This window comes from Leuciscus leuciscus, assembly GCF_965113295.1.
Source record: "Leuciscus leuciscus genome assembly, chromosome: 22".
Classification (NCBI taxonomy): domain Eukaryota; kingdom Metazoa; phylum Chordata; class Actinopteri; order Cypriniformes; family Leuciscidae; genus Leuciscus; species Leuciscus leuciscus.
In genome coordinates, this window is record NC_138746.1 from 25977713 (window position 1) to 26005456 (window position 27744).

General features: G+C 36.0%; 1 protein-coding gene and 3 long non-coding RNA genes across 6 annotated transcripts in view; 2 read left to right on the plus strand and 2 right to left on the minus strand.

The window, feature by feature from the left end:
* LOC309487047 overlaps positions 1-27744 on the plus strand; it is a 188968-nt gene that overhangs the window by 114625 nt on the left and 46599 nt on the right. The gene's annotated exons all lie outside the window — the stretch shown is intronic.
* Positions 1-27744, minus strand: part of prkceb (protein kinase C, epsilon b) — a 100613-nt gene that overhangs the window by 6897 nt on the left and 65972 nt on the right. For both annotated transcript variants that reach the window (XM_082154468.1, XM_082154467.1), the window contains exons 11-13: positions 16841-16995; positions 3381-3519; positions 865-1053 (exon numbers count right to left, since the gene is read on the minus strand). In XM_082154468.1, coding sequence (XP_082010594.1) covers positions 865-1053; positions 3381-3519; positions 16841-16995 — 483 coding nt within the window. The remainder of the gene's footprint in view (positions 1-864; positions 1054-3380; positions 3520-16840; positions 16996-27744) is intronic.
* LOC309486078 lies at positions 8799-11267 on the plus strand. Of its 2 annotated transcripts, XR_014201386.1 has the most exons (6): positions 8799-9250; positions 9633-9684; positions 9873-9937; positions 10030-10088; positions 10172-10275; positions 10492-11267. It is a non-coding gene; the product is annotated as an uncharacterized lncRNA (long non-coding RNA). The 2 variants fall into 2 exon arrangements; XR_014201387.1 differs by lacking the exons at positions 8799-9250; positions 9633-9684 and having other exon boundaries at positions 9692-9937.
* On the minus strand, positions 25563-27029 carry LOC309487052. The gene is made up of 2 exons (XR_014201738.1): positions 26900-27029; positions 25563-26853 (listed from the first exon to the last, which is right to left on the minus strand). It is a non-coding gene; the product is annotated as an uncharacterized lncRNA (long non-coding RNA).

A 27744-nucleotide genomic window follows, 5' to 3' on the forward strand; every position in this document is an offset into this window, starting at 1 on the left:
CGTCTCCATATCGGCGTGATGACTCCGATCTTCAACCAGATGGAACTGGATAATATTCTGATTCTTCCAATCCAATCTGACTTCTGACCTCTTATGCTGCCTGAATCATAATCATACACTGTTCGTTCATTGGCCAGAGGAGAACTGGTTCTCCCAAGGTTTTTTTCTCCATTCTGCCACCTGATGTGGCACCTGATGAGTTTTGTTTCCTTGCCACTGTTGCCTTTTTCGCCTTTTTTCATCTTTGTTGCCATTGGATTTGGCTTGCTTAGTTGGGGACATTCAATTTAACATTTAATTTAATATTCAACAATAATATTGATCTGCTTGCATTGACACTATTATACAATAACTGAACTGAGCTGGTGGATGATGATATAATGGTTTTCTCCAGAGCGGCTATATATATATAAATGAACTAAATTAATAACTTTTTTACAACAAAATGAAACATCACTGAACTTACTTATGGACTGTGACACTATTTTCTTCTGGAAACAAACTTTGTTACATTTTCCTGTTATCTCTGTAAAGCTGCTTTGAAACAATTTGTATTGTAAAAAGCGCTATATAAATAAATGTGACTTGACTTGACTTAACCAATTCGGACAGTTAAAAAAGGAGGAACCCATGCAATGGTGGGCTGCTCATCCTGCAATGAGACCTCTGAGATTACACAATCCAAAAATCCAGCAGGGAACACAAACAATCTGTTCTTTTCCCAGAAGAAGTGTAATTTTTTCTAATCTGTCATCTTCTTTTGCTCTTCTATTACTTAACCACTCACCAATGGTTCTTTCCAGAAGAGTGAGAGAGAAAGCAAAATTAATTCTTTCGGAAAATTCCCAAAGAATGGGCACGTACCGCTTTAAGAATGCTGACGGCCTCTTTGCTGAGCCACACGGGATATAGGACGTCATCATGGAGAATGGACTCAAAAAGGTCATCTTCATTATCTGCTTCAAAAGGAGGTTGACCAGCCATCATCTCGTACATCAGCACACCTAGAGCCCACCAGTCCACTGATGGACCGTACTCAAGCTCCTGCAAGATCTGCAAAGGACACATGACAACAAAGAGAATGTCATTTGAAGCTTACAACAGAATAACAGGATATATCAAGTCCAGATCAAAGCACTTGTTCTGTGCTGAATTGGAGAGAAAAACCAGCAGTTGTCTGTGAAGTTCTGCGGTCACTGATGGTTATTACTGTAAACTAAATATGAAAACTCATACCTGTAGATCTGAATGAAATGAAAAACTAAGACTAAACTGAAAATGGAAAACACTGAAAAACTACTAATTAATTAAATAATAATTAAAATGGCAACATTTTATTTTCATTCAACAATGAAACACATCTGTGTTCGTAAAACCATTCTTAAGTAAATTGTCACATTAATTCAAATATGTCAAAATATGTAAGAATAAAAAATTAAAGAAATTCAGAGTATCTCGGCTTGTGTTTAATGAATGAGGCTCACAATATGAAAGCTCGTGATAAACCAATCAATAAGTAAATATCTGACATCAGTCAATTAACAAAAATATTAAAAGGTACACTATGTAACTTTTTTGTTCAAAATTAACAACATTTAAATAATGTTTTCGTCGTACTTGATTCACTATGGTAAGCCTATTATAAATGTTTATATTTTAGACCTAGAGGGATGTTTTCCTGGGAAATTGCATACAAACATCACTCGCCTGTGCATGTCTAGTCATTTCCGTAAATAGATAAACGTTGCTCCGGCTACTTTGACGCGTGTATATGGTGTGGGAGTGGCATTGGTTGGTTGTCACAACGAGCGAAAAAGGTTGACATGACATCAAATTATAAAAAATTATATTATCAATAAGTTATGACAACATATGTCATCAAAATAAGTTAAGCAATTTACAACTTTTTTATGTTATACAAGATACAACTCATTTTTTAAAGTTAGTTGAATGACACTTAAACATCCAAGTTGATTGCACTCAAAAATTTAAGACAGGAACTTTTTTTTTCCCATTGTACAGTCAGCTAGTCAGCTTAAGATCCTTTCCATCTAAACTGGTTATATCTCTTAAGCCTAATAGTGAATGTCTTTTTTGGTCATGAGACAGAACAAGTTTTGTTTGCACAGTCACGCAGAGCCAAAGCACACCCAAAACGCAAAAGCCTATAATGGTAAAAATCCACTTACTAATTTCTTTTTAAGTCAAAAGCAGTCTCTCGAATGAGCTGATTCAGATTCCCCCTCCAATGATGTCATAGTGGGGAGAAGCCCCGCCCACAGCCAGTGGCGATCTGCCCTATTAGCATAGACACAGCCCTGAGTGGGAGTTAACCACTTCTGTATCCTCGCTGTAGCAGCTGGAGTCTGCGCCAAAGAGGCATTACAAGTGTTGTGTTTTGGGACGACGCATAAGAGTCTCCACCGTCTGAGTCACTGGAGACATCGTGGTTAAATTTCATTATCGAAGGAAAGGCCCCGAAGAAAATTGCTTTAGTCTTAAACGTTTGCACCAATCATTTTGCGCCGGACTGTTTCACAAACAAGTGGTCAGTGGGTCCGAAAGATGGGTCAATACCAACGCTTTGTGCCCAAACTTAAGATCCAGACAAAGTAAAAATCACACGTCATATGTTGTCAGTCTTTCCAAATTGCCTTTCTGAAAGAGTTTGCTGGCACTCTGTACAGCTAATGTTGCTAAAGCTGCCATTGTCCCTGCCTGTTTTCACTGATGCTGCCCACACATTCTATCGGAATTATCGCAAATACGAGTTTTTCTAGTTAAAAATTACACATGAGCTCCCTTTGAAGTCACCCCTTGAATGCAACAAGCAAGTAATCTCAACAGCAGAAGTGGGAATTATGGAATTTTTGACAGCACGTGAAAGCACCAGGAGACCAGAGCTGTCGTTATTTTTATCCCGCCATACTCACCGTCAGCGTGATTCATAAACGCACATTTGTTATGCACAGTACAGTCAGATGACAGCTGACTGAACATATAAGGCTGAACACCACTACTGAGAGTTTCAAAAATTTTCAGTGTGCGAGATTGTCCTGTTTTGTTGTCGCTGGGAGCACCAGCTCATTTGCAATTAAAGAGACACACACAAAAACAGCGCATTTTTCTCACTCCCAAAAAGTGGCAATTCTAACATGCTATAAAAATCATCTGTGGGGTATTTTGAGCTAAAACTTCACATACACACTCTAGGCACATCAGAGACTTATTTTACATCAAAAAGGGGCATAATAGGACCCTTTAACAATATAAATAATATTATTACATTTCTTGGCTTTGATGAGAACCAAGCAGTAGAAAAATTTGACTATCGAGTGTTCACTGGGCATTTGTGTCTGTGAGAGTGTGAAATACTGTACCTCTGGGGCAATATAATCTGGTGTGCCACAGAATGTTGTGGTTGTGATGCCATCCAGGATTCCCTCCTTACACATGCCAAAGTCTGCCAGCTTACAGTGACCTTCAGCGTCCAACAGAATGTTGTCTAGTTTCAAATCCCTACAAAGAAAATTTAAGCACATGTAACAAACAGCATTATAAATCCATAATGTAGCATGTACTAAAATGTTTGTATTACATGAAAAACGGCACACAGGGATTTCTGTGAAGAATTTTATGAAGGTTAACTTTGAATGAACTTAAACGGACATCTTTATCTTTAAAACATACCTAGCCTATCTTTATTGTTTTTGCTTTTATTCTCATCTCTGCTTTCTACTGCACATTTTGATCCTCTTAACCATAAATTGAAATTTAATAAAAGAGCAAAACATCTAGCCATCTTAAACATCCTGAAATAACTGCTGCATGATTCAGATTCTGGATGTCTCTCTCTATCCAAATATTAAGCAACACTTGCAACACAGCCGGTGAATCATTTACTGACACCCATATCCCTAATATTAGTTTGATCAAGCGAACACTAATATCCTGATGTGCGCCTGTGCACAAGGACATCATTTTAGTCAATTAAAGGTCAAAGTATCAAGCCAAAGTTTTCACATTTAACTGTATTAATATTCTAAAAGCATTTTCTCTTAGCTATTGAAATTGATTAAATCAAGATACAGAGATGTTCACGCAAAACTAACTTTGATATTTGAACTGTATAAAATAACATATTGAATCACAATTCTCTCAATTGTGCATATTCAGTAAGACTCAGAAACTTGCACCTGAAATTGTTCAACTTGAATAGTACTTTGACGGTCTTGATCGACAGATTGACAACCATGTTCACACTTCAGTAAAGTTTGTCAATTTCCTGCAGTGTCAATAAAACGTATTGCTTGAAGGCAAAGACTGATAAGATGTCTCTTCACTAGATGACCATAGTGGAGGTGAATAACATTACACTAAAATAGATTTAATTGGATGTAAATGAGAATTAAAATTCATTGCAGTGAAAAAAAAAAAAAAAAAAAAAAGTACCATCTATTCTTTATTCTTTAACACTGCAAAGAGTAACACTGTAAATATTTGTACATGGAAAAACCCATTTAAATTGATTTAAATGTACATATTCTGATTGCGTGAAAAAATTTCATCAAATTTAAACTGATTAATCTCTAAACGGTGTACAGTACATACTGTATGTTAAATTCAGATCAACAGTGAAGCATTTAATGTATGCCAGTATTTAATGTAAGTATGACACTTAGAAAGCTAAATTTATGTTTTAATGCAGTTTACTAATACTCTAATGAGAGTTATATGACATGTAGTTGCAAAGTTACTTATAGTTAGTAGAATGTCTAAAGTGGACCATCAAAATAAAGTATAAGTTAAAAAGATTTCCGGACAGATTGCAGGAGTATTTCAGCACTCGGGATGGGGCTATACAAGACAAAAAAAGTTTGAGAAACACTGGTTTATTGGGCTTGCTCTACTATTAAAGACTCAGGCACAGCATGTACCCGTGGAGTGATTTTAACCAGCACAAGTGAAAGGTAAAGAGAGACAGAGAGAGTAAAAAAAAAGAAGAAAAAAAAAAGGAGAGAGCGAGATGATAAGGTGCCACTGATGAAAGACAACAAGGAGTTGGATGAAACCAGTCAGATTGGGGTTTGATGGTTGATTGCAACAAGAATGTCAACATCACTTTGCAGGATGTCATTCAGTCAAAAGTGTTTTCATAAAACCATCCTCACTGAAAAGGGAGGGGGGCGTCTGAACCCTTACGCAACTGTTCCCTTTCAGAAAGGCACCCTGGTGCTCGGCACGTTCCCGTTGGTCTGAAAAGTTGGCGCGAGGGGCTTCATTCCTCTCTGTCTGTCCCCATCAAAAGTGTTCAATCACTCTTAACATGCAAAGGTTTGGGAAAAAAGCTTTTAATGAATGTTGGAAAGATGCACGGTGAGAGACCCACTTGCTAAATTTAAGATACACTTCTTGATTGAGGAGATAAACCATTTTGGGATATTTGTTATTAATGACCTTACAAGTTTGATTAAACCATCAAAATATGAGGAAAATATTTAACATGTTTTTATATATTGGGTAAGAACAAAACACCAAACTTGGTTAAGATATTAATCTGACAAAGGTATTTTACTGCAAAAAAGAAAAAAGAAACTGCATAGAAAATCAAAAAGCTCAGGAAACTCCAAGCATGACTATGCAATATGCTTACAAAATCTGAAACAAAATTTTACTAATGTTTTAATAAAGAACAAAGATGTCAATTTGAATCGGCCGGACATCACTTTTGGCCGCTACTGTAGCTTAAATTGGTTTTAATTATATATATATTTTTCACATACTTTACATACTTCCATTTGAAAGTGTGGAAAAATAGTACAAATAAAGAATAAGTAGGTGAATCTAACCTTTAGTGTAGGTGCACAAAAAGAAAGGGGTAGAAAGTTCATGAGACGTGAACGGCTGCTCTATTGTCCTCTACCCACATGCGCTTCTACATCACAAGATTTGTCCATCTCTCCATCTGTCTCTTATTTCTGTCTCTCTTTTTTTCTCTCTATCCAGTCCTATCCTACAGTAGTCTCCTTTCCAACGCATTCTGGTCACGTCGCTCTTCCTTTTTTTTCCAAGAAAGAGACTTTAATTCATCAGTGAGTTTCATTTGTTGATATAGATTATATGACATTGCTACATTGGCAGCTCTTATCTGTCCCCTTTGAAGTGCATGAATGGTGAATGCTGCTCTCGTTTTCGCATTTATTTTCCAAGATGTTAGGTAACATACTCTTTGTTTTTTCCAGAGTTTGATTATGACTTTCTGAGGTTGCAAGGTGAGGCTTTGTCCAGAGGTAGCCATTGCAATTTGGAGGCCTGTTTCAATGAAAACAGCTGGAGGCCCCCATATAAAAAAATAAATAAAAAAAGACAGACAAACATTTAATGCAATGCAACTGCAATTCATTTATTATCTCTGTTATAGACCTTATGTAGCCCCACCCCTTTTCAGCGCTGCGCTCGTTGTCTTTTGACTTCCGGTCTGTATTTTCACAGCGATCTTGCATATTTATGAATGAACGGCTCGTTTTAAAATCTTCCCGGTCTACTGACATTTGTTAAGACATCTTCTTTAAACATTACAATCCTCATGATGACTTGCGTTAATTTTACATTAAGTAAATCCACTTCAAAAGCTAATTACTCCTGGACAGCAATGCCATAGAAATATACAGAGCGACTGCAAAAACAGAAGTTCAAAGACAATATTCTAAAGATGGCGGCGCCCTCGTTTCTCTGGCGAATAAGGTCTATACTCAACAATTTTATCTTATATTTCACTTGTAATAGTCTATTTATAAATGCATATAATCTACTACTATCTACGCATTCTATCTCTTTAACCATAATAAAATTGTACTTTTGAATATGCAAATAAACCACCAGTAGGTGGCGGCAAATCGTTGTCTTAACGAGTGAGTCATTGAATCATTAAGTCAACCGATTCATTCAAAGCCACTGATAGTAGCGGTGAGTTGTTGAGTCAATCATTAGAATGATTCGTTCAAAAATGCGTATTCATTCGTTATATATATATATATATATATATATATATATTTATATATATATATATATATATATATATAACGAAAAGCTATTTAGTTCTTCCGGTTTAAAAAGCAAAGCTGAACCAACATCACGAAAAGAGAGGTACAGGCATTAATTCAGAGTGGCATTAATTGGCTGCTGTGGATGAAGAGTACGTGTCTATGTCTTCAGTTTCTGAACTTTTCTCTGGATTATTCTATTTTGCTATATTATGCATAAAATCACATTAGAGCAGAGAATTCAACAGTGACAAAAGACCATTTCAGCGCCGTTCGTTCACCTCTGACTGTTCAGCTTTTGCGTTCGCAAAACACAACTCACAACTCATGTGTCATTTGTTCAGTGATTACATGATGCTCAAACGTAATGAAATTATTATTAGACCTTTTAAATGTTCTTCCTCATTTTTCATACAGACCAATAGCTCTGCAAATGTATATTGCTGACTTGTATAGAATAATAAAATCAGCATGAATAATTTAACAAAACGTATTTGATTTGATTTGTCTCTGATGATTTTTGAGAGTTTGTAGTAAAAATCTATAAAAACAATGAATGTTTCCTTTTTCATTATAGGTGTAATGAAAACCTCAGCAGCAATAAGACATGAGTATGAGATTAACTATTGTATTACATTTACTAGAGCTCCTTTCATTTGTAGGAAAGTACTGACATGGTAAGAACACAAGGCAGAAAGCAGAGAGAGACAGAGAGAGGGAGACAGCAGCAGACTCAGTTTAGAGCATTTCCTGTGTTTCAAGTGAATCCTGAGAAGTGATTTTTTCCATTACGTACACAACAACCTCTCGCTACTAAAAAATGTGCTAAAAGCTGAAAAATATGCACTTTTTCAAAAGCACAACAAGCTTTTCCATTACAACAAACCAAAGAAGGACATGACGCACACCTCTTTAATATAATGTTTTTGTACAATCTTTTAGTATAACAATCATATTTTTTTATTAATTAAATAAATATATAGATCATTGTGACTATCTATATAAAGAAATTAATTATATATACACATTAAAAAAAAAAAGAAAAACACATTTTATTCAGCGTAGATGCATTCAAAGTGAGAGTAAAGACATTTTAATGTTACAGAAGATTTCAAATAAATGCTGTTCTTTTGAACTTTCTATTCATAAAGTAATTTTGACAAAAAATTTAAAAATTACGTTTCAACAAATATGTTCAGCAGCACAGCTGTTCTTTTTTAAATTAATAATAAGAAGAAATATTTCTTGAGCACCAAATCAGCATATTAGAATGATTTCTGAAGGATCATGTGACACTGAAGACTGGAGTAAAGATGCTGAAAATTCAGCTTTGCCATCACATGAATAAATTATATATTTAAAATAAATTAAAATAGAAAACAGTTATTTTAAATATTTCCCAATATTATTTTTAACTGTATTTTAAATGCAGTCTTGATGAGCACGAGACTTCTTTAAAAAAATCGACCCCAAACTTAAATGCATGTTTGTTGATGGATTGTTGTCAAGATATCTTCTATATCTTCAGATATAGTGCATATTATGTATGCAGTGATTTACATGGTCAGCATGAATGAAGCTTGTGAAACCTAAGTTAGTTGGGCACACCTGGAAAGTTACCAGACAACATCAGCATGACCTACACTGTTAGACTTTTCTGTAATTTCTACAGTTATTTACTTTAAATCCCCCAGTATTATACTGCTATTTCTCTTTACAGTAAATAACTGTGATTCCAATTGCATCATGGGAATTTTCTGTGACGTCTAACACCACATACAGAGACTTACTGTATTTTTTAAATTTGCTGTATACTACTGTATTTGACGTAACTGCCTCTCTGGCTGGCACCATTCCACCGTGCTTTTTATTTCCTAATTTTTGCCTTACACCACGTGTCTACAACGCTATAATAGCCAGAGGCTGTCTATATTGGACACATTGAAGCGACCGGACCTTTAAATGCAAACCTGTTTATCCCTTGTAAGAACTAGTGCGAGCGCTTGGACTCGTATCGGACTACGTCTGAAATATAACGGCCGCGGCGCATCACTACACTGTCTGGGATTTGTCGTGTCGCGTCAGACTGTGACAGACATCCAGTGTAGGTAATGGGGTCTGTCTTTTGTTGGATCGCGACGTTCGTGTCTGGCCCGGGGAAGAGACGGAATTCACTTCACCGAGAGAGAGAGAGATCAGCAAGCAAGGTAAAAAAAAAAAAAAAAAAAAAAAACATTCTGTGTATGTTGACAGGATTGTGCCCAGTTTATCGTATTTTATAACGTTAACGTTAGCCTAACGTTACTCGTCGTCAACATGGCGGTAACGAACTTTACCATGGTAAACTGAGCTAACGTTTCATTTTACACACTTTGTTAGATTATTGAATTGTCGAGTTAAAATATGCCAACGAGCAACGCGTTTACATTAACAATAAATGTGAATAAACTAATGTGAAATTATGTTTATAATGTTGGCCTACTGATGAGAACCTTTATAGTTTTAGCATTAGTTTGCAAACTATACCATATTATAGTTTTTTTTTTTTTTTTGGGAATTTAATATTTACTTCCATTTTTGTGTTTAAAGGCAACTGCAACAAAGCGCCAATTCGCGCCAGTGACTTAGCAAGATTCCAGAGGTAGGCCAGCCCATTTGTGATATATTTTGAGAAGTTTGCTGAAATGATTAGCATACACTATGTGAAAATTGCTTTTGAGCCACTGGTGCAGACTAGGTAGCTAACAATATCTTATAAAATCTCTATAAAATTGGCTAACTTTATATCAAATAAGTGACCTTTGCATTATGTCTAACTTTATTACACAGCAAATGAACCAATCAGAAGATGGACCATTGTCTTTGTTCAGTCTCACCAGATTAAATGTATCCAGGTAAGCACTGCAGTAAAACTCTCACTAAGACCAAATCTAGCATTCTAAACAACTTAAGTTTATATTTTTGCATTATTTTTATATTTTATTAGCCAGCGACTCTACCATTGCAGTTCCACCTGACTAGGAAGGTCCTAATATCAGCGCACAGGTGGGTTAACTACTGTAGGAAGGAGAACGATCATCACACAGTGATTTCTTGCATGTATCTTACTGTGTATTTGTCTCAAACAGGTACTCCTTCACTGCAGACAAGCTGAAATGGGCTAAAATCATCTATTTCAGTCATTCAACTTCTTTCTATTCATCTCAGCATTTTTGGACAGAATTTAGGATTTGTAAGTATTAAAATTTAATCTGGCATAATTTAATTTAGTTCTTTTGTATGCTATTTATTGACAAAAGCTGTTTACAAATATATATTCTTAAGTTTTTGTGAAAATAATAATAAAAATTAACAAAAAAGGAGGTTAAAAATAATGTGACACTAATATTCTCTCTCTCTCTCTCTCTCTCTCTCTCTCTCTCTCTCTCTCTCTCTCTCTCTCATATAGTTTTGGAACCGGGATCTCCTCTGAAGGACTGAGTACATATGTGTTTGTGGGCACGCATGCAGACCAGGGAACACTCTGATGTTGTCAATCAAGTTCTGAACAGGAACCAATCTTTGGAGAAGTTCATTTATTCACAAAGGTGGACAAAAACATTGTGTTGGCTTTTTAAAGATTATTTTGATGATGACTTTTACTCCTATGCTGTAGAAAAGATGGAGTAGACAGTCAGACATTGATAATAATAATAAATGTTTCTTGAGCATCAAAGAGACTTCTTTCAAAAACATTACGCCACTTAAATACTTCTTTTGGCCACCAGTGTACATGAATCCAACACATTTTTGGAAATAAGTGAAATTATTTTTAAGGTGGGGTTATGTGTCTTGTATTGTGAAAAGAACTGTGTTTTGTCCTGTTTTGGACATTTCCTTTTTGAATGCTTAAAAATGTATTTATATTCTGCAGTTTTATGAATGTAATGGTTGATATTTCATTATAATACTTGTATAAGCTAAACAACCAATGACTCTACATTCATTTAGTCAAATGCTAATGTTTTGTTTATGATTTTATGTATGTTTTCAAAAATGTTTGCAGTGAAGGACAGCACATAATGTGTTAATTTAACACGTTTACACATCTTTGTGCTAACCTCTCTGACATATTTACTTTGTTAAAATCATTAACACAATGAATGAGTTAAAATTAACACAAAAAATGTTGTCTCTAAACTTACCCATTAATGTGTAAAAATTTCACACATCATTTCCAGCATTGGCATGTTTATTTTGTGATATATATGAAATGTTTTAAATAAAAAAATGGTATTTTGTGATAACTTTGTCTAATTGGTTTGTATGAAAGTAGTACTTATGTAGGATAAAAATAAAATTAATCATATATCAAAATTATCAAATCTAATTTATATTTAGTACAAATAAAAATAATTACAGTAGTGTACTGATTAGCTTAGTTTTTACAGTAATGCACTGTACTGATTAGCTTCGTTTTTACAGTAATGCACTGTATTACACAAAACTGAAATACGGTTTGGTACTGTAACTCTTAATTACAGTAACTTACTGGCAACAGTGTTGCCAGTAAGTTACTGTAAAAAACCCTTGAAAAGTCTAACAGTGTATTTAATGTATTAGAATATATAATGCATAATATATTTTGCATATAAGTGGATGGAAAGGAACAAAAATCAACCAATCATTGTGTTTTGCAATCAGTGCAACTTGTTTACAAGTTTACAGTGATTAGTAATTATAGGGGCTGTAACTGAGCCTCTAAGTCCATACTTAGTACATAGAGGAAGTTGTTTACTAAAGTAAAAGCGTATTTTTGAATGTGCTCTTGGGATAATATCAATTAGCTCTTACACAATGTGGATCACATTTATCCTTATTGAAGGAAAAGGAACATTACCTCAATTGTATTATGTTCCTTTTCAGGAGAAAGGTCACAAAGAGCACACAAAAGCAGATCTCGCAAGTACAAGGTGTGGAAATACTACAATAACTACCAGCTCACATGTTCTATCACAAGCCCTTCTAAGTCTCAGCACTTTTGTGCCTTCCATGTCCTGCCAAGAATACAGCTCCCATGTTACACCGCTACCAAATCCCTCAAGAGCCACAGGTCAACAAAAGATGTAATCAAGCAGAGGAGCCACATCTATGCCACCTGCTCTTACTATCTATTTTTAGATTTAGTGAATCTGAACAAACAAGCAAACCAGCCACTTACAATCTACAGCAGAGAAGTCAAGATCAAACATGCCCTCTTTAACCAGATCAAACTTCCGTGGTTTCAATCAAAACTGCCACCATGTCCTTCATCGATAGGGAGAAGAATACTACACCTGCACATTTTGTTCTCAAATGTTCTGCATTCTGTTTTGTTTTTCCATCCTGGTATGTGTGTCAGGTCACAGAGAGGTGGAATTAGTTCACATGGGGGAAAAATGCAGTTCTGCCATTCGCTTGAAGCAGAGCTAACATGTCTTCTGACACGCAAGGTCTCCTACAATGTAGGGCTTTCCCAAAATGAGACAAAAGGGAGAATAAGCTGGAATTTTGATTCATTGCCGGTGGAAATGATTTTCACAAGTTTCACATGATGTCGTCATAGAGCTCTGCCTTGGACCTATTACAGGGACATTATTACTCGAGCAACCTGATTTGAACAGCCTCGTTCAAGGGTAATAATATGATGATGATGGTTCACGGCTCGCTTTTTGCAGGGTGGTCAGATTTAAGGGGGTGACCAGAGATAGTTGTCATAATTTTTACCTAATTTAAACCTTAAAAACCTAAAACACTGGCAACAAAAAAGCGTATATTTCACTGAACACATTGACACAATAGAGGGGCACATTGTCACACTCAAGTTCAAGTTCAGATTTATTTCTCTAGCGCATTTTGAACAACCTTGGAGTTTTTAGCATAGATTTGAACTCTGAAACCATGGGAGCAGCTCTAACAGATACTATAATGGCATAATGGCTATTCCACAGCCTGAGGCCTTGAGTGGCTGGATTGTTGAGGGCTTTGGAAACAAATAGCCAAATTTTAAAATCAATATCGGACTGGTAGCCAATGCAGAGAGCATAAGATAGGCGTAATATGGCTGCATTAGTGACTGCCCATGAGCAGACACATTTTGGACCATTTGAAGGTGGGAAATGTTAGAGAGGCAACCCATTAAAAAAGTATGTATTACAAGTGCTATATATATATTATATGTGCTATACTGTCACAATGGAAACTGTTTAAAGACAGTGATTTGAAACTCTATTTTGAAGTACTAATGTACACACACAAAACACCTTTCACAACTTATTTTGGGTTAAAATATATTATTGGCTCTTGAATGGCTTTCAAATTTTAATGGAACACACACACAGACACACACACACACACACACACACACACACACACACACACACACACACACACACACACACACACACACACACACACACACACACACACACACACACACACACACACACACACACACACACACACACACACGCACACACACACACACACACACACACACACCGCACACACACACACACGCACACACACACGCACACACACACACTAACATACACACACACACACATTGGTACTCGTTTAATTGTCAGGACATTCCATAGGCGTAATGGTTTTTATACTGAGCTATTTACATTTTCTAGCCACTAACCCTAACCCTACGCCTAAATCTACCCCATCACAGAAAACTTATTCAAAAAACATAATTTAATATGATTTATAAGCTGTTTTCCTCATGGGGACCAAAAAAATGTCCCACAATGTCAAAGATTTCTATTATGTCCATCCTTATAGGGAACCACCTATATACAGTATATACAGTACCTCAACCACACACACACACACACACACTACTGCTCAAAAGTTTGTCGTCAGAAAAAAATATTTTGCTGAAAGAAATTAATACTTTTATTCAGTTTTCTTCAATTGATCAAAAATGACAGTGAAAAATGAATAAGTATATTAAATTACAACATACAATTGTGAAATCTCCCTTCATTAAACAGTTGAATCTTGTCTGGCTGTACAGTATGTCAGTGTGGGTTCCTTATAGCTACAACTAACCCCAGTCTGCCCTTTACACAGTATTGAACAAATTCCCTTACACAGTATACTGTATTTAAAGTTCACACAGACACACACAGACAGATGAGTGAAATGTTTTTATGTCCCTAGTGAGACATTGGTGTCTGGAACACCATATTATTTTGTGATCCTCATCTCCTGTATGAAGTACCTGTACAATTTTTGCTTCCTTTGTTTTTTCCTGTGCTAAGCAAGAGCAAAGAGAGAGCCAAATCACATGAGCCCTCCGATCAATCAATCTCCCAGCATGCTTTGCGCTTAAAATGACCTTCATTGAGGGTGGAGCACTAGTCCAGTGATTCATGGTCTAGTCGTCATCATCAGGTAATCAACGGAACTGGCGCCTGAGCCGATCTGAGGTGTATGTGTGTGTACTGTTATTCTTATAACACACAATAAGCCATTCATATTGACCGAATCGCATCCTGTCTACTTTCTTACCAAATAAACATCATGTCAGCGATTGTAAGCCTAAACAAGGGGTCAGACGAATGGAAGGTGGATAAGAGACGTGAATGGATGTCATGGCAGTCGTCCAACACACTGTGTTTTTAAATAGATCCTGCTCATGAAGTGAATGGAGAGGGTTTTTTATTATTATTTTTCAGGGGACTCACTCAGTGCTCTAAATGAGGAATGAACCTGACAAAAAAAAAAAAAAAAAAAAAAATCTTCTTAGCACATGTAAAGGCTGTAATGTTGGCGAGTATGACGAGTTCCATGTTGTATTTCACGTTTTGGTTTCTTGTACCTTGCAATAATCCAAATAAAGTTCATATGACCAAATGGTAACATTTTCTTTTTGTTGAACATACCAAAAACATGCTGTACGAGTCTCTAGAGTAGCTAACAGCAGAGATTATTGTAAATTTTAAAGGCAAAAATAATAAACTCAGTGCAATTAGAACCACCGGACCTCTGCTTGACCTATACGCCTTAAGTCTCCTACTTTCATAAGACCTCACCATTTCCCTTCAGTCTCTGAAAGTCTGGGTTCAGGAAGGCCAGTGTGGGGAGGAGGTTGATTTAATTCAATACAACATTAAACTCCAAATGAGATTCTTCCTGCCCAAGACCAGAAAGAGCTCAGGACCAGGCCGAGAATGGGTGGGTGAGGAAACTCACAGGTCACTGGGTTTAGTGAGGGCCAGAGGGGCGACAGGAAGAAGGGGTCATGATGACTTGGGCTCTCAGTGTTGTGTGACATTATTCTATTGAACCAGCTACAAAACCTGTAAAATGTAATCTGTAGAATTACAAATGAATCAGCATTACATTTTCTGGTCATACTGTCCAAAAAATATCATAAGTTTGCATGTTGTTTAAGTGAAGCTTTATTTTGTATTGGTGTCATGCATACGATTTTAGAATGAAATGAAAATGTTGCATGATGGTATGGCAGTTGACTAGAATGTAATCCAGATTCATTTGTAATTTTACAGATTTAACTTGTCTTTTTCTAATCATACTGTCCAAAAACATCATAGGTTTGCATGTTGTTTACATACAGCTTTTACAGTGAAATGACAAAAATAAATCTGTATTACAAATTCATGTCATTTTACAGATTCAACTTGTCATCTTCTTGTCATACTGTCCAAAAACATCATAGGTTTGCATGTTGTTTATGTCCATATTTATTTTTTACTGCTGGCATCATGCATACAATTTAACAGTGAAATAACAAATGAGTCTGTATTATAGATTAATTTGTCATATTTTTTTACAGATTCAACTTGTCATTTTGTCCAAAAACCTCATAGGTTTGCATTTTGTTTACATGCATATTTATTTTATACTGCTGTTGTTATGCATACGATTTTACAGTGAAATGACAAAAATAAATCTGTATTACAGAATAATAAGTCATTTTACAGATTCAACTTGCCATCTTGTCATACTGTCCAAAAACATCTTAGGTTTGCATGCTTTATTTTGTACTGCTGGCATCATGCATACAATTTTACACTGATATTATATTATATTAATTCTATGCATGAGGTTAACACTACAAAATAAAGCTGCACGTAAACAACATGCAAACTTATGATATTGCTTGACAGTAAAGATGGATTACACATTGAAAACAAGCCAGCGATGGATAAAAAATTATCCCAAGAAAAGCCTGGCCTTCCAGCCCCAGAAGCACTGCCCGTTGTGTGTGGTTAATGACACACAATTGAGAGGGTAAACAAACTGTCTGGGAACGAATAAATCATTGCACATAGCTCATCAAAGTAAACAACCTGAGGTAAACAAGGCAGACAAGGGCTCCTGTCTCTAGGCAAAATAGTTCCTAAAGATACAAAGCACCATGCCAGAGCCAGTTCATGTGATACAGTCTGCATTTGATTCGCTTCAGACCTAATCTGTGAAGGATTGCGTGACAGCCCTTGGAGAAAATAAATGATCTGGATTCCGGATTAAACTTCAGCAAACACTTGGAACGGATGACTAATTTTCTGTCCAAAAATGATCAGGCTAAAATTTCACTAAATTTGGAATGTATCTTTTGTGTGTTACAATGGTATTTTGGCTTAGAGGTTTCAAGACATTCCATTCTTCTGGTTACTTAACAATGATGCTATGTCTATCAGTGAGACAAACAGAAGAAGTTTGCTGTTCGGAACCAAACAATGGCTGAATGGGATTTGACCTTTGGCCCTTTACAGTGGTCAATTGCCATGCAATGAATTTACCTGTAAATGACCCCATTTTGGTGCAGGAACATGAGGGCTGAGGTCACCTCAGCAGCGTAGAACCGGGAACGAGCTTCATCGAATTTGCGTGAACGCTGGATCTGGAACATCAGGTCTCCGCCATTCACATATTCCATGACAAAGAACAAACGGTCCTGAAGATAACAAATAAAAGAAACAAGGTCATTACTCAATAACGCAATAACTTTTCTAAATGTTTCGTTCAAACATTTCAGTTCCTTAATCACATTAAAGATTAATTTGTTGCATTTTAACATGTTGACTTCTATTTTTGGTAAACACTGCTTTAGGTAACACATTTTATACATTTTGAGATGGACGTGATAGTGATAGACTGAGACATATTATCTCAAAACTCATAAAGATGGAGATTTGTGGGTCTTTTTGACTGAACCATTACAAAGAAATCGTCTCATTTCCATTCACACTTTAATACAGTGATCCGCCCACAACTTTCAAGGTCCTTTAACAGAATCAAACACTGTGAAAAAAAAAAAGAAAAAAGAAAAAAAGCCTAGCCTTACATAAAGGATTCAGACACAGGGGAATGCACTTTCAAAAGAAAATATGTTTTGGGAAATTACGAAATCCACCGATTAACCACAACTGGGGTTAAAAGACAAACAATACACAGAATAGAATATAAATGTTGGGAAGTTCAGAGTCAGTGAGAGGAGACACAGGCCTAGAAGCATCCATCCATTCTCATAAAGCATGAACCCATTGCCCTGCTCGGCTGAATAGAAAATAACTCATTATCTTCAGTGGGTCATGCACATCATTTAAAAAAATCAAGATGTACTGTATATCAAACCCACACATACTGAGAGTCCAGCTATGTGACTCGTGTCCTAGTCAGCAGACATACAGATTGGCTTAGGAAATATGCTTAACTGTGAACAAACATACTCATAATCATCGTTCATTTGTCTATATGATGGAAATCATGGAGAAGAACCGGTTTACCACCGAATTTGGATCTTTCTCCCAAAAAGTTGCTAACAATGGAAAATTATACTTGATTGAATTGTAAAAAAAAAAAAAAAAACAAGTCCATAGTGTTTTTTTTATTATACATTTTGTGCATATTTTCTATGTTGCAGGATAAAACAATTTTTGACTTGGAGTGAAAAAGTATGTGAATGTATGAGTAAAAAGCAAGTGAAAAAGAAAATATCTTTGTGGTGTGGAAAATATTTCCTTTAATACCATATTCCTTGCTACCGTGTCTTGTCTCCAAATTTAGACAATAATGAAGTGTGGGTGATATTTTAAGACATTAAAAGCCTCATCCAACTGGTTCACTTTGGTGATATGAATGATATGCTGATTTTTTTAGAACTGAAATCACGTTTTCATTGTAATCTTGCGTAATTGTGGGCCAGTCTGCCCTGTCTGTCCCTTTGCTATGAAAGCGAATTTAAACAGGATGCTGAAATAGTTTGTTTAAAATGTGCCCAAAGTTACAGCAAAGGCCCACCCAATCAAATGCCAATAAACATTTCCTGCCTCTAATTAGAAATGTACAGATACTGGCGTCTTGCGCCGTGCAAGAGAAAAGGCCTGATCGACAGATAACCACCAAGACCCAACAAGCCGGTCTAACAGTGTATCAGCCGGGCTTCATCTGCACTACAAATGATTGAGTGTTAAAGTACACCTTACATAACACAAACAAGACACACTTTAAAGAAACATGAAAAGTGTCTCACCTAAATGAGTATAAAAACTGAGTGTGAGCTTTCTTGTTGAAGTTGTGCCCCACTTTTCTTCATGGAAATTGTCATTCCCCACAGTGAGATTACCACACTTCGTACTAGTTTAACAAATGACCAGCTTTGTGAAGCTGATAGGAACAGGATATGATTATAATTTCAGTACAGAGTGTATTGTGTGTGTGGCCCTGGACATTAATCAAGAATGTTTATCTTTAAGTCCAAAGCTAATAACGGACTTTGTGTTTCGTGTCCAGAAGTCTGAGACCACTAATAAAATCGTTCTTATTTTGCATGCTTTAATTTGATGTGTTTGACTTGAAGTGGCAGACCGATTGGTGTATGACATCAAAGTACCGCGTGAGCAATTAGAGAGCAGTCGGCTCTGTATGCTTTCGAATCGCTCTTGCGGTACTTTGATATAATATACTGATAGGTCTGTGCATCGCAGCTTCAAGTTGAACACACCTAGCATTTTTCAGCTTAACAATGTGAGTGAAAATTTTTCTTTGAAAAATTAACATCAATGCCAAATCGCCTACAAAGAGTTCATATCAATTAAAAAATACATTTAATTGATTTGTTTAAATGATTGTTTTGTTTGAATGTAACAAAATGCTAAATCCCCCAAATTATTTAATTCATTCACTACACACAGGGCCTAAAATTAACACTCGGCAAGAGCCAAAAGCGAGTAAAGATCGGCGTTGGCTAGTAAATGAAACCGTGTCAATCGGCAGTTGGCCAGTAACATTCTAACTAACATTCTAACATACTAACATTCTAACTAACATTCTAACATACTAACATTCTAACAATGCAATGTTGTGGAAACATGAACGTAAGCAAATGTGAACAATGCTTGGGACAGTTGTCAGGCTGCATCGTCACGAAAGCTTAAAGGTTGTATCAGCGATTTCAGGCCCAAAAAAGGCCCAAACACAAATGATCACATTCATCTAATCTTTCCTAACGATCCGCTAGCTGCCTGCCCTCAATCACAGACAGGGGGTGGGTGTTGTGAAAATTAAACCTCACAACACCCACCCCCTGTCGGTGATTGGTTGGAACACTATTTATTTTGGTTTTGAGTGGTTGGTGAAACCAATTGTTTTTGTGTGCAGATCTCAGAGCCTAGGCTGCTTACAGAGATGTGGTTTTTTGACGGCCTGCTTATGGAGCGGGCAGCTAGCGGATCGTTAGGAAAGCCTAGCCAATTTAAATATTCAAGCGCAAAAAGACGCAAGAGGGAACTTTCGTCACTCGCACACTGTATGGAAAGTTTTGTGTGTGCACATGCACAGAAAGCAGTGTCTCAGGCAGCAAGCAAATACTGAATTGAGCTCTCTGTCACGACTTTTTGCGTGTGATTGTACAAATTCACAAAAAATGTTGTACAAAAATGGCCATCTGGGTGAATATCCTAACAAACATGTCTCTACGTGGAAACTACTGTTACTTGTCTTTAATGTTTTACATTAATATTAGTTAGGCTAGTAGTTTTAGCTGTGGTATTAAAATTGGAATAGAGAATTGTGAATTTGCACATCAATTTATTGAAGGCAGCATAGATATGTCCTTCGCTGCCTATGACATCTCACTATCCTTTGCTTTCCATTCTGTGACAGCTGAGCTAAAAACATAAATATGTCATCTAAAAGTTGCCATTGGTGGTAATTTTGTGTGTAAAAGTTTTTTACACATTTGATGTCATTTCTAATGAGAAATTAGTACAGTAGTAATTACATTTTCACGTAGTTATTACCAAAGTTTATTTGGTAAACAAGTTTATTTTCTTGTAGTTCATTTAACTGTTATGCTGCCTTAGAAGTCTCCCCGAAATCAGTTTTGTGAGGTATCTTTGTGTGCAAACGCTGCCTGCAAAGTCATTGCCAAATAGGGCAGCAAGGCAACAAGTCAGCTAACTTTCGGAGGCAGCCTAGGATGCTACACATATTCATATATATATATATATATATATATACACAGTACTGTGCAAAAGTCTTAGGCATGTTAATATCCTGAAAAAAACGGAGACAAACTAAATACAGGAGATCTGCGGGAACGTCTCCAAGATGCTTGAAGAAACCTTCCTGCAAAGCTACAGTACTGTGAAAAGTACTGGCACTTGTGTTAAAATGCTGTAAAGTGAGAATGCTTTCAAAAATAAAATCACAAATTGAATTTATTTATGATTTAACTTCTATTAACTAATTCAAATCAATATATGGTGTAACGACCCTTATTTGCGTTTAAAACGGCTTTTGTCCAGGTACACTTGCACATAGTTTTTCAGGTAGCTTTGCAGGAAGGTTTCTTCAAGCATCTCGGAGACGTTCCCGCAGTTCTTCTGGATTTAGTCTGTCTCAGTATATCAAAACAGGGGGGTATTAACATGCCTAAGACTTTTGCACAGTACTGTATATATACAGCAAAGGTTTAGAACATACAGTCCTCTCTCCAGCCCTTTACATCAATAGTAATCAGGATCAGAATTGACAGGGATAAAACCGCAAAAATGTCCCAGAAATAGAAAAAAATGTAAAAAATGTATTTGAAATATATAATTTTTGTTATATAAATGCCGTACTGTCACTTTTGTTCAATTTAATGCATTTTTACTGAATAGAAGTGTTCATTTCAGTCAAGAAAATGACTATAACGAAACGTTTGAACTTTAGTGTCTCTGTAAATTTAAGTCTCAAATGTGAATGTTGTTGAATGTGTAGGTAATATTAAGGTGTTTTTTTTATTGTTTTTTTATGAATAAAATAACTCCAAAAACTGGTGGTTTACAATGTATTCTATCAGTAAGTTATGTAATGCAATGCATTATTTCAGGTATACTAGAATAGGTTTACATGATTTAATGTTCAAAAAACAATTTATTTTTGCAGCACCTGTTTTCACACTCTGTCGGAATGCTCTGTTTCTTTAAAACCTGCCTTCTGAAAAGAGCAGTCTGCTCTGATTGGTTAGCTGGCCGCTTAGAGTGTGTGTGGGGAAATATAACGCATTTAACATAACCGGCGCCCGAGGCGCTGTAAATACTATAACGAAGCTAACTATGGCATCAGTTTTCGAGTATCAGTTTGAGCCCGAGTCTGATATAGACAGCTGATCGATCCTAATCACATTCGCAAGCACAACTTTTAGGTCTCTAACATTTCAGATGTGATGTTGTAACGAAATGAAGCCTCATTTCCATGGTGACATAGCTACGTAACAGAAATAATGGCAAACGAGGCATTTCAGAAGTCTCAATAAATATTGCAGCGATTGCCAGAAATATAACACACACATTTGGCATTCTACTGTACAACAGACCCAGTGAACTCGTGTGAAGTATCAACACACATTGCTACCAGCGACTTTTAACACACTCCTCTGGCCAAGAAGCTGTCGCTCTTCACTTGATGATGCTTGTCATTACAGTAGGAATTTCTCTCCCAGAACAACACACATATAAGCCTCTTAACACAGCATATATGCCGAAACCGTGTTGCTCTCTCTCCCTCTGTCCATCATAATGTTCTTAAATGGCCCATTCGGATTCTTTTTCAGGTTCGAGCATGCCACTATGTTTCCTATAAAACACTGTGTTTGAAAACACATTTTTGTGAGGAATGTTTCTACAGAGAAAAGTTTATTAAGCTCAGTGTAGCAGAAAGTGCTGCAAAAACACAGACGCTGGGTAAACAGGGCTTAGCGTGTAAGCCAATGCTATACAGGTTTTCTGGTTTCCTTACATGGATGAAACCTGATACTACACAAATATGACAACAACAGGATATTTATACTCTTAGTGTACAGTAAATCTTGCTAAAGATGAGCTAGGCATGTTTTTTTTATTTTTTTTATTATAAGAACAAACAAAAGAATTCACCAGAACTTCAGCCATCCATCTTCCAACTGTCTGGAGACATTACACAATGTAAATAATGAATATGTAAGTAGTTGCACATAGACATTACAAACTTAAATCCACAGTATAGGAGGTAAAATGCTCCCTGTTCTTGACATACATGCTTGGGGAAATGTCTTTTTCCTGTTATGGTGCCCTGCTTTGTTTCTGACAGGATCAATGTTCCCCCACTGGCTATGGGACTCCAGATTAGCAAAAAAAAATGTAATAAATATATAACTACTTTTATATTAATTGGAAAAAATATCACAAATTATGTAATTTTTTTTTTTTTTGGGTGGGGGTGAGGATTCCGCTTTGTCTGCCATCGGTTATTCAATTATTCAAATAGTTGATTTAGTATTTTACATTAATGACACTTGTTGTGATAAATTTATTGTATTCTCTTGAGCATTCCTGAGTATTTATTATTAAAGATGGTTCTCGTTGTTAAAACATGTTCTTTTCTTTTTTTTCTTTCTTTCTTTTTTTTGGGGGGGGGGGGGGGGGGGGGGGGGGGGTAAAGTAACACCTAACTGCAACGGCAAAGCAAACAATTTGCCGTCACATACAATCACATTGACTGCAAACTACCTCTCTTCTTTCTTCAGTCTGTAAAGCCCCTAATGACAATGTAACAAAGAATGATCTCAATCCACATGATATAAGCCATCTTGTAAGAATTCAGTTAAATAATAAAAAGAATCTTTGTTTTTTTGCTTGTGAGAACAAGCTGTATTAGCACATCAAATTCTATTTGTCAGGAATAAATTCCTCCTTCTATGAGAAAGAAAAAGACAGATAAAATAAACAAATGTACAAAATCCATATGTCACTCATGAGTATTTCGTTAAGGGTGCAGAAAAGCAAACACATGCTGGATTCGATCCGTTAACAGAGTTAACTTCTCACTTTTAAATCCTGAATTAAGGACTTTTAAAAGAAAACATGCATCTGTGATATGTGCGGACTGTGTGTATTCTGTCTTCTTCAGTTGAAGGAGAGACATGTACGGCTGCCTACACAGATGTCACAAAGTGAGCAGCCGCAATCTGACTGCGATTAATGGAGCGACTACAGAACATAAATGTGAGGGAGCCAGGCCAAGACATCTGGGAGCGCTCCAACCTGCTGTCCAAGAGCAGAGATGAGCCAAAGAGAGCAAGACATTTCATTCCACGACCTTGGTTGAGAACTTAAGTGGGGGAGTATGAACTGACCAAATTGGAAGTGATCTTTTTCTAAAACTTTTGAGAACATCCTCCAAAAACAAAGGGGAAAAACAAATTGATTTATAAACAATCATAGAATTCCTCTCTCACTGCCTGAAGTTTTTCAGCTCTATAAGTTTCCATAGCTGGTTGTATAATGTTATTTACATTGCTTAGCTGTAATTACTGGGATAAGAGCTGTACTGTGATCCTGAGGCTGATTGTGGTCTGAAAATCATGATAAAACTCTGGCTCATAAGAGTGCACATTTAGGAACAACCTTTCTGCTCATGTCAAGGCATTCCTCTGAAATATCAATATTAACATTTATACACTCGGCTGTCAATTTTATCCCCAAAAAAAGAGGCTTGCATTCATGCATTTTTGGTATGTGTGTTCTCTGGGAATTAAAGCCATGACCTTGGTGTTGAGAACCTTTAATATTTCATAAACATTCATACATAATGTGTTTTGAAGGGGGAAAGCCGCAAACTTCTATAACTCTAAAAAAAAAACAGCGTATAAGTAGTCTAATAGACTAGGTTCATAGTTGGAACAGTAATGTTGGTAGTTTTAGCATCTCTTGAACACTTAAAATGTATCTTTATTAGTTATTGTACATGCCTTTCTTACAAACTTTAATTGTGTTATTTAATTTGATTTAATTTCAATGTGTGTCCTTTTCTTTAGAATTTTAATCCACTACTACATTATGTAACATTCATTTCTTTAATTTGTCCATTTATTCTTTTCTTCTTTTTATATTATTTTAAGTTGACTCCATATAAAACTTTTAAAAAGCATTTTCCAATTATTTTATAAATGCATGCAGTCTAATGAGCTTATATTAATTGATTCTATTTCAAATAAATGCTGTTCATTTGAACCTTCTATTCATCAAAGAATCCAGTTTTTTTTTTTTTATCAGTTTCCACAAAAAATAACTATTGCTAACATTGATAATAAGGAATGTTTCTTGAGCATCAAATCAGCATATTAGAATCAAATTCAACTTTGCCATCACAGTAAGAAATAATATAAAACTGTTTTTTTTAAATTGTAGCTAATAATATTCCATAATATTACTGTGTTCATTGTATCTTCGATCAAATAAATTCAGCATTGATGGGCATAAGAGACATCTTTCAAAAATGTCTTTTAAAAAATCTTACCCAGCCTAAACTTTTGAACCCTAGTGTATAATGCCAATGTAAATCACTGAGAATGAAATATGCTATAAAAATAAACTTGCCTTGCCTTACTAGCTCCATTTTATTGCAGTCTCTTCCTTCGTTCAATATAAATATCAAATAATTCTATTGTGCATTGGAAGTGATGGGTAATCTATGGAGAAAGTCTATCAGAGGGGTTTCATAAGTGGAGATTAACGCAGGACTTCGGCTCTTTGCTGAGGGGCAAAGCAAGTCAGGGCAAAGGCGTCCTCAGCAGTGCCTGATGGCAAATTAGGCATTGAAGGAACACGAAATGGAGCGAGAAACTGAACATGTCAACAAGAGGTCAGCCTGCCATGCTGCGTGTGAGGCAACAAAGAGCTGATGAGAGAAAACAAGGGAAAAAAAGAAAGAAAAAAAAGAAGGGAACACACACCTGCATTCAGTTTAAGATCTGATTAAATGCAAAATGCTGGAGAACACAAGTGTGTAATCTTTGTCCAAAAAGACATCTGTGAATAAATGTCAAATCTTTACTTAATCTGCAATCATTAGGCCTATAAAAGTAAACTTCAGACCAAAAACTCACATTTTGTTTCTTAGTAGAATTTTCTTCATATTTTTTTAACATAGATGTCAGATGTGCTGCATTAGTCATTATATGTAATAAGCAAAAAAGTGTAACAGAATATTGGTCAATGAGTGTGTGTGTGTGTGTGTGTGTGTGTGTGTGTGTGTGTGTGTGTGTGTGTGTGTGTGTGTGTGTGTGTGTGTGTGTGTGTGTGTGTGTGTGTGTGTGTGTGTGTGTGTGTGTGTGGGAGTGTGTGTGGAAAAGAAAACAAACAGCATATGGAATACAAATCAGGTCTGATAAGCATCAGAACCACATTATGTAAGGCTTATGGCAATCAACTTCTTCTGCTACAAAATAAACACAAGAACAAATCCCTCCAAAACAAACTTCTGTTCAAAATATTACAGATACATCTGCCAATAATTACATTTTCTAAGCATGGTTAAAACACTACATTTCCTGTATGGTTCGCACCAAAAACACAACGTTTTTATTATTATTACTATTACTCATGCTATATTTGACTGAGACTTAATTTTGCAAAATAATTTTGTAAACTGTTTTCTATTTGAACTTATTGTAAAATGTAATTTATTCCTGTGATCAAAGCTGAATTTTCAGCATCATTACTCCAGTTTTGAGTGTCACATGATCCTTCAGAAATCATTCTAATATGCTGATCTGGTGCTCAAGAAACACTTATTATAAATGTTGAAAACAGTTGTGCTGCTTAATGTTTTTGTGATAATTTATTGCAGGATACTTAGATGAATAGACATTTCAAAAGAACATAATTTTTTTTGAAATAGAAAACTTTTGTCACATTATGTCTAAACTGTAACTTTTGATCAATTTAATGCTTCCTTGCTGAAGAAAAGTATTGATTTCTTCAGTAAAAAAATCTTACTGACCCCAAACATTTGAATGGAAGTGCATGTGTACCGATCTGCGTATGACATCAAAGTACCACGAGAACGATTAGAGAGCTGACGGTCAGCGTTGGTCAGCAGAGATGAAACAGGATCTAAGTGCAGCAGTCTTTATTTAGAAATCAACTCAAATCTTCACAAAAAAAGAATCTCAGGAACAAGATCAAGAACAGAACAACCAACTTAACAGGTAACTGGAAAGAACAGAGGCGAACTGAACTAATTAACAAAGAATAATAATAAAAAAAAAACTAAATATGAACCTCAAGATTTCTGTCCCTCCATTGACAGCTACACAACTACCATTTTGACGTTTCAAAAAGTTCATAAAGAGATCATAAAAGTAATCTATATGATTTGAACGCTCTGATCCAAATTTTCTTTAAGAGACTTGATCGCTTTATAAGAAGAACAGATTTAATTTAAACACTGATCAGCGAACATAAACAGAAGCTCAACCGAACCTGCTTGACGGGTGAGAACAAACCTTCTTGCTGAAGCTCAAACATCCTGCGTGACACATGAGAATGAACCTCATTGGTTCTTGCTGAAGCTCAAACATTTACATTTATGCTTTTATCCAAATCGACTTACATTGCAAGGTACACATTTACATTCTTATCAGTTATTGCTTTCCCTTGGAATCAAACCCATGACTATAGCGTTGCAAGCGCCAATGCGCTACTGTTTGAGCTACAGGAAACATGCTGCATAACACATGAATATGAATACTTGCTGAAGCTCAAACGTGCAGCGTTAAACACGAGAATGAACCTCATTGGATCTTGTGTAAGCTCAAACGCTCTGCGAAACACAAGAATGAGCCTCATTGGTTCTTGCTGAAGCTCATGTGCTGCGTAACATGAGAATAAACCTCATTGGTTCCTGCACGTCAAGCGAACATGCTTGAGCTTCCGTTTACCACAACAGATGTGTTAGTTGATAAATGCGTATTCAATCTGTTCATCATGTAAAGCAATTGAGTTTCTTCTGAAAATTTGGACCTACCACTCAATTCATATGGATTAGTTTTACGATTTCTTTATGAACTTTTTAAAGCGTCAAAGTGGTAGTTGTGTAGCGGTCAATGGAGGGACAGAAAGCTCATCATTGAAAGCATATTTCATCAAAAAGATCTTCATTTGTGTTCCGAAGATGAACGAAAGTCTTACAGGTTTGGAACGACATGAGGTTGAGTAATTAATGACAGAATTTTTATTTTAGAGTGAACTATCCCTTTAATAAATCTTTTGTTCATTGGAAATCATCATTAACGATTAACTATTGAAAACGCTGTTTTATGCTGCCAGGCCAGTAGATGGCGATGTCACTTTGTAAAGAAAAACTGCGGGCCTATAGACTGAACACATAATACGCG